At 40.8% G+C, this 8,639-nt stretch overlaps 1 protein-coding gene across 1 annotated transcript in view; it reads right to left on the bottom strand.

The window, feature by feature from the left end:
- dnm3b (dynamin 3b) overlaps positions 1–8,639 on the bottom strand; it is a 91,479-nt gene that overhangs the window by 19,133 nt on the left and 63,707 nt on the right. The window contains exons 13-15 of the mRNA XM_034182774.1: positions 8,068–8,138; positions 7,841–7,895; positions 599–712 (exon numbers count right to left, since the gene is read on the bottom strand). Of these exons, the coding sequence (XP_034038665.1) occupies positions 599–712; positions 7,841–7,895; positions 8,068–8,138 (240 nt within the window). The remainder of the gene's footprint in view (positions 1–598; positions 713–7,840; positions 7,896–8,067; positions 8,139–8,639) is intronic.

Raw genomic sequence — 8,639 nt, 5'->3', positions numbered from 1 at the left:
TGTGTGGGATAGAAGTTGAACTAGGAACATGGGTTTGACTCCCAGTCATCCATCCTGTTTGTGTCCTTGCACAAGACACTTCATCTGCATCATCACAGCCCAACAAGCTGTAGATGGGTACCTGCCTTGGCTGGTGTATTAACCTGAAATGGACTAGCGTCCCAGTCAAAGGAAGTTGTAGACTCTTATTCACCTCATGCCTTGAAATCCAGGGAGAAGCGCAATGGACCTTAGGGTCCGTATAGACTCTTCTTCTCTGTAGTCAAAGACATGCTTTTGGGCCCCAAGATCATACAAATGCATGCATGTGGTTGGTTATGTGTGATCCAATTTGCTAGAATGGTGGCCATTTTTCAACATGGTAACATCTTGAAAATTTGACTTGTCCATAGGCTTTTGAAAAAGCATAATGTCTTAAGAGTATTTTTTTTTTTTTTTTTTTTTTTTTGCCAAATTTGGTGCTTGTGCCACCATTTGAAAGATTGTTTGAGTTACCTGCCTCACTGTAATGTTTCATGATGATGTTGGTTCCAAATAGCATGTCAGTCCAACCATCAGTCTTCTGTATTTTTAATTGACATGCAAAAGTTAAACTCACCTCATCATCCTTGAACCAGGAAAGGCTCTCAGCAGTAAGCACAAACCAATATTCTTTGGCTCCTCCCTTCATGATGCTAATGTTGTTGATGGTCAGCCAGCCTTTGCGTATGACCTGATGTCAAGGAAGGTAAAAACAAATCAAAAGAGTTGATCTCATTACACAAAGGAAACTCTCCATTCATGATTTTGACGCCCCCATCTGTGCAATATTAAAACCATACTGTACATTTTTTAGGCAGAACTAACCCAAAGCAATCATTGGAAATCACCAATGCATGAATTGTGATGAAATGCACGCTCTGTGGAGGTTAGGTGTCTGTGACAGAGTCTGACACGTGACTGTGATTCAGTGCAGTTCCATTCAATACTGTGTGCACAATGCCATAGAGACTGTTAGCTTAAGTACAACCAATGTGTTAAGTGCTTCAAGCACACAGCAAAGCATGTGTTAGGTGGTATTATCTCTGTAACCCCACATAAACAAGCCTCAGGACACAGTGCAAAGTGACCTTAAGGTTAGATTACTGTCAGTCTTGCACAGCCTAAGACTCACTAAAGAGGTTACCCAAATCATTGTCAAGTACAGAGAGAGGTAATCTTGAAGTTTAATCTAAAGCAACTGGACTTCTTTCATCTTCAAATTGTTCATGTGCTCAACCAAGTGGCTTCATCAGACTGAAGGCTGATTTTTACTTCTGCAGTGCTGCATTTCTGTGTTGGGTCAAGCCAATAAAGAAAAGGGAATTATGATTAATCAAAAGCCAGAGGCTTTTGAGACAGTGATCTGCATCTCTGCCAACTTTACACAGTGCTTCATCATTGCTGCACTTCAAAAGAAGTTTAAATTTACTGCTGCAATCAGGTGATGAACCATTACAAATCAATGGTGCAAAGAATAGCTTGATGTTTATAATACGTGATGTGGAATGAAATCATATCAGGAAGCCCAAGTCATGGTTTCTTTAATTTTATTTTCCTGGGAGTGATAACATACTATGCTATGCTGGCAGGGTGAAAGTAGTTTCCACACCAGGCTACTTCTGTCATGTTTTCTGGTAATGGAATGAACCACAAAATACTGTACAATTGTAAAGGTGACCAGTCAGTCAGGTGACCATCTCTGAATGTAGGTGGAAACGGACTATATAGACCAGCCTTTACTCCCCACTCCCATCAATGAACATTGGCTGCCCATGACTCTCACTGGTTCAACGTTTAGCCTTCCTTGGACTACGTTTGGTACTGGTACTACCACTACAGACTGGGAACATCCCAAAAGAGCTGAAATTTTGGAGATGCAGTAATCTAGCCACCACAACCTGGCCATTGTCAAAGTCAATCAAATCTTCAACGTTCAAGACAAAATGTTAACTTGCTGCCTGATATATGCCACCCACTGATGGGTATCATTATAACAAAATAATCAATGTTATTCACTTCACCTGTCAGTGGTCACAATGTTTTGGCTGATCACAATAAGAGGAACTATGCTAAGAATTAGCAAAATTCATGTCAGTCAAATGAGCCAATGGCTAGAATTTAATAGGAGCCCAAGTAAATGCTACCTTGAAGACCCTATAAAGTCAACTCACTTCCAAGGGGGCTGGGTTAGCTCTCATGTAAGTGTAAAGCCAATGTTTGGAGTTGAAATCGGCTCCTGTTGTTGGTGTGAATGTCCTCTTGTGGTTGTCACTAGAGTCACTGTCACTCTGGAAGGCTGAAGTTTAGCTACAACATTGCCTTCCGTTAGACAGACCAAGGACCTGAAGAAGTCACGTGTGTATGAATGTTAAAACTAAAGGCCAGTTTTTACTTCTGGTAGATGCGGACATGTTGGTGACCACAGGAACCAAAGCGGTCAAGGCGGACAGACAAAAAAGCCACATGTGGAGGCCATTCTCTTGGGCGCATATCAGACGGCAGTCTTTTAAACAATGGACACAAATGTCAAAGTGACACAATGAATGGTTAAAAAGTAGAGGGTGATGACTTAAGTGGGCACGAAGATACTTCAGTGACTGTGTGGAAAAAATGTTAATTTTCCTGTTATGAGGATTTTTCTAAGAGTGGCTCTGACACAGTCACACAGTCTTCAGGATGGCTTTGCACTACAGTATATCACCACCTATAGTCCAGGCATAGAAATGCAGTCTTAATGCATGGCTGGCAGAAAATAATGTGTGAACTGTGGAATCTCAGGCATGCTGATGGTCCATCACACAAACAGCCAAGTTCATGTTACTTTTGTAAAATTCAACCCAAACAAGATGCCCAATTGCTTTCAACTAAGCTTCTGGATGTCTTCTACCTATGTGACTACATATCTTTATCAACATACGAGCAGAGACAGGTTTGTGCATGAATGCTAAAAAAAAATCTTTTTCTTGGATTTTATTTAACCAGTTATTTTCATTATTGCCAAAATATGGAAAATGTACAAACCCTGTTTTTGAAAACTAAATTTTAGCAGGCAACCCCTTGTAGTCTGCTGGCCTCGATGGTGGGAAGGGGTGTTATAGAATAAATGGTTAGAGAGTAAACGCTTACAATCAGGCCTGATGCAGGAGGAGATGAGGCCTGCAACGGGAAGGAATGGGGGGATTAAGACATCCTGTAGCACTAGAAAAAAATGCAAGGCAACTTTTCTGGTGCGACTTGTCCAGCAGAAAATGTCTCCTAAAATAAGTAGATTACACGGCCAATTTGCAATTCTTGAGAGGAGGATGGTACTCCACTCTATATCACATGACAAAGGAGGATAAAACAACAAGCAGAAGAGGTGGAGAGCATCATGTGGACAGAAATGTTACTGCAAGCACATGTCACAATCAAACCATAATCCACAATGAGGGATACTCACCAACAGACACCCAAAAGAGGGCAGCTGAGATTCTCACTAAGGGATGGGGATGAAATGCAAAGTGGCACCTTGATGACAAAGGAGGGGTTTAAACAAAGGGAGATGTCTCAACAACACCAGTGATGTGATGGTGGCATAAAGTAAGAGAACCCAAAGTGAGTTTGTTCACCAAGATACAAGTTGAAATATGGAAGCCTGTTTCTGGCATGTCAAAAAAGTATCACCTTACTGTGCTTCCCTTTGCCAAAGTGTGTTTTCCCATGTGATGTACTAAGACATAATCATGAAAGAGCATCTTAAATAATTGCATAGTTTATCATAGTATCAACATTAGTGTGTCATAATTACGGTATTACACTGGTATCTCTAAAATAATGACATAGCCTGCCGTATTGTATTTTCCAGACCACAAGTCACATTTTTTTCTTATCTAGTTTGGGAGGTCCTTCGACTTTTCTTCCAAAGTGAATTATACATGAAAAATACTGCATTATCATGTATGGCCACAAGATGGCACCATCTACATCTGTAACAATTTGCTCTTGTATACTAAATGAGGTACTGTGATTCACACTCTGGAGTGGAAGGTAGTGACAATGCATCATTACGCTGGATGTCAACCACCTCAAAACAGGATGAAGAAGCTGAATAAGAAAACCATTCTTTGTATTTGAGAAAGTGTAATTTTAATAATTATGCTCTCAAACTGAAAGACTACACTCTAACGGTAAGTCAGCAAGCCAAATCTAAGGTAAGGTGATTTGATGATCTTATACACATATGTTATACAAAAGCATTTTCAAACATTTAATTATATTACACATTTCCACACCCATGATCATCATGCAGATCTACCTTGGATCTGCTGTGGCAACCCCAGTTGAAAACAAGGCAGCAGCTGAAGGGACATACTTACTCTGTATAATGTGGAGTTGCATCAGAAAGAGCATCTGGTGTAAAACTTGTGCCAAATCAACATACAGATCTACCTTGGTGCTACTGTGGTGACCCCACGTGAAACAAGGTTGAAGCCGAAGGGACTTACTTTTATTTTTATAATTAATGGTAGTATAACATGATTATGGCTTGGTAACAAATGTAAGACTTAATCTCATATTTATGGCTGAGTATTTAAAATTATGAGACTTGTTTTACAGTTGCATTTTATAAATAAGACATCATTTCATGACAGTATTTCATGACTTACAAGTTATACTCTAGTAGCTAGGAATACTATCTAGTAATTATGAAATTTCATCACAATAATGACTGAGCATCTCATGATTTGGAATGAGCATTTGCAGAGTAAATAGATACCCCAATTGCAAGGAATATGAGTCTCTGGGTTTGTGATAAGATCCAGATTCAGTTAAGTATCTCAACAGTGACATTCATGTAGCTGGGTCTTTGGCCTTTTAGACTGAGCTATGCTTGGGAAAAGCTTATGGAGTCATGAGGTTGCAAAGGTGTTTGGCGATGTCCATAACTCTGCAGTAAAACAAAGGTCCAAATCTTAAGGGTCATAGTGCTTTCTGTCTTACTGGTGGTTGTGAGATTTAAATGGACCAGGACCAGGGACCTAAGGTGACAACTAGATGTGTTTGGTACTAGCACTCTTTGGAGGATCTTTGGTACTTTTAGAATTAATTTTTGTCAACTGAACAGTTACTTAGGCCCCATTAAAAAAAAAACAGTTTTTCATCCTTAACATCAGAAGAAAGTGATGAGGGTGGGCATTTTTCTTCTTAGAAACAGGTACATACAATGTCATTTCAAACCTTAACTCGAGACATTCACCACGAAATGCCTGGCGCACAGTATTATTTTCCATGCAAAGTGCAGTAATATGTACTTGTATGGGGTGGGTATTTGGTTGAAGCCTTATGTGTTTGATGTAAACTGGGATATACAATGAAAAAATTGGAGATTGGCATAATATTTATTTAGAGGATGTGACAAACAGTGAACATAAAACGTCAGTCACGGTCACCAGCCTTCAAAACAAATGCAAGCACTGGTGACTTTGAAATGGAGGTCAAGGTCACCAACCTTCGAACCAATGCGAAGTAGTCCTCAAGGCATGTACCCACCAAATATGAAGTTTCTGTGAGCAATAGGTGCCGGGCTACTTTGCGGCAAAGGATTTGACAGTTGTGACCATTGGTGACCTTGAAAAGTAGGTCAAGGTCACCAGCCTTCGAACGCATGCAAAGTACTCCTCCAAAGCATGTACCCACCAAATATGAAGTTTCTGCAAGCAATGGGTGCCGAGCTACGTTGTGGTGAAGGATTTGACAGTTGATACCACTGGTGACCTTCAAAAGTAAGTCAAGGTCACTGGCCTTCAAACCCATGCGAAGTACTCCTCCAAGGCATGTACCCACCAAATATGACGTTTCTGCGACTAATAGGTGCCGAGCTACGTTGCAGTGAACGAATTGTGGCCGGATAGACGGACAGACGGACAAACAACCTGGATGCTATATGCCCAGCCTCGCAGCGCAAGCGCCATGCGGGGCATAAAAATGACACATACAGCACCTGCATACCAAGTGAAGAACTGCTTTGCTCCCATTTTGTATAAGATGAACTCAAAGATCTAAAACTTTTTCCACATACACAATATCACCATTTCCCTCAAATATTGTTCACAAACCAGTCGAAATCTGTGATAGTGAGCACTTCTCCTTTGCTGAGATAATCCATCCCACCTCACAGGTGTGCCATATCAAGATGCTGATTAGACACCATGATTAGTGCACAGGTGTGCCTTAGACTGCCCACAATAAAAGGCCACTCTGAAAGGTGCAGTTTTATCACACAGCACAATGCCACAGATGTCGCAAGATTTGAGGGAGCGTGCAATTGGCATGCTGACAGCAGGAATGTCAACCAGAGCTGTTGCTCGTGTATTGAATGTTCATTTCTCTACCATAAGCCATCTCCAAAGTCGTTTCAGAGAATTTGGCAGTACATCCAACCATCCTCACAACCGCAGACCACGTGTAACCACACCAGCCCAGGACCTCCACATCCAGCATGTTCACCTCCAAGATCGTTTGAGACCAGCCACTCGGACAGCTGCTGAAACAATCGGTTTGCATAACCAAAGAATTTCTGCACAAACTGTCAGAAACCATCTCAGGGAAGCTCATCTGCATGCTCGTCGTCCTCATCGGGGTCTCGACCTGACTCCAGTTCGTCGTCGTAACCGACTTGAGTGGGCAAATGCTCACATTCGCTGGCGTTTTGCACGTTGGAGAGGTGTTCTCTTCACGGATGATGCGAAGGAGATGTGTTGCACTGCATGAGGCAAATGGTGGTCACACCAGATACTGACTGGTATCCCCCCCAATAAAACAAAACTGCACCAGTCAGTGTACTGCAAGCCAGTAGCGTGATAAACAGGCTTACTGTGTTTGAGTGAGACAGAACCACTGACTGTGTGATTGTCAGTGACAACAAACGGCAAATTCTGGGCCCGGCTCAGTAAACTTCAGCTGTTTTCAGCCAAACCATACTCAGCACCTAGCGGATGTGCCAGTTCTTGCATCAGCTGTACTGCCATCAATGAAAATTGGCAAAATTAAAAAAGAGCTGACATGGGCTGATTTCGGCAGGAGGGCGGGGATGAAAAACTAATGGTTTTTCATGGGGCCTTAGAGAGACTTAGGTATGGCATACCACTTGCATTATAAAGAAACATCAGGTACAACATTATGACTATGTAGCACATTTCCCTTGACATGAAGGTGCCACTGAGGCACCTAGAGGTGACCTAAGGCTATTCTATAGTGTGGTGAATGCCATGATGTGGAGCAACAACACATGCTCCTACAGTTGACCTGATCTTGCAATTACGACTTTATAACTCATAATTATGAATTAGTACCTCATAATAGTGACTTAACATTCAAGATTTATGAAATGTTTTGATCATTGTGACTGAGCAACTCCCGATTATGACTTAGTACTCCATATTTCTAATTTAGTATTTCTATGATGTAATAATGAGAGAATGTAAGGTGATGAACATATGTTTGAAAATAATTTCTTTATGGCTGAACAGGCTTCCATGGGTAAAAATGTAATGGGAAAACAAAAACAAACAAAGAGGCAAAAAACAAAACAGAAAAATAAAACTCATGCTATAATATGGAAATAAATAATTAAAAAAAATGTATTCAAGCTAAACAATATTCAACAAGTTGTTTGTGCAATGCAAAAATATGCATTCGGTTAAAGAATGTGTCTTTTGTCAGCATGTTTCTGTGTATTTTCTCTGCAGGAAGTGTTCTGCCACTAAATGTTTTAGCAGCACTCCTTTGACCTTGTGCTCAACTGTTTGTGTGCCAAACAGAAGATGTAACAAATGCTTACCTGATTTCCTGCTGAACTCTGACTCTTATTAGTCTGACTGCTCCTCTGCTGGGCACTGAGGCAAAGAAACATCACAGAAACGGGACAAATAAAATGATAATAAATATGGAGAAGATACAGAGAAAGTAGGGGTGGGGAAAAAATGTTATGATGATACAAGGAGAGTTTCCAAACATGAATTATAAATTCATTAGCAAGAGAAAAAGCTAACGGAAGGAAGCATTTACTTAGCGAAGCCAATGAAGTCCTCGTGGTTAGTGTTGATGTATGAGAGTTGAATGTCAATCAACAGCAGAACCTGGAACAGCACACAAAACAAAATGAAAGCTATCAAAGAACCAAACGAGGGGAACACAGACATGGACACGGGCTAAACACCAACACAATGTAAGGCTATGGAGCTAGCTAAAACACTCAAAACAAACCACTTCTTGTCCCCCCGTATAGACAAAAATGGTATGAGACGTGTCTAGCGGCACGTGTCTGGTGGCATGGAGAGGATTCCTACAGTGTCATATGTGTCATTTACCTCACTAAATGTCAATAAACCATTTAAAATGAGTGATTATACAGTTAGCTGCTAAGTTTAACCTCCTTTCTGTTTGGCTAAACTACTTTCCAATTAGGCCGGTCTATCATTGTCTATTTTCAGCCTCGATTGACATTCGCATTCCAAAAATAAGGTAATCAAGCACAACAACTGCGGTTTACAGTTGTGTGTCATAGTACTCCTAATATACACAAGGATACACCATGTTACTGTGGATTACAAGCAACAGGATACTACAAAGCTAAAATT

The sequence above is a fragment of the Thalassophryne amazonica genome, chromosome 12 (assembly GCF_902500255.1).
Source record: "Thalassophryne amazonica chromosome 12, fThaAma1.1, whole genome shotgun sequence".
Taxonomy (NCBI): Eukaryota; Metazoa; Chordata; class Actinopteri; order Batrachoidiformes; family Batrachoididae; genus Thalassophryne; species Thalassophryne amazonica.
The sequence above is the reverse complement of the archived record's forward strand: the minus strand, read 5'-3'. Positions and strand labels throughout refer to the sequence as shown.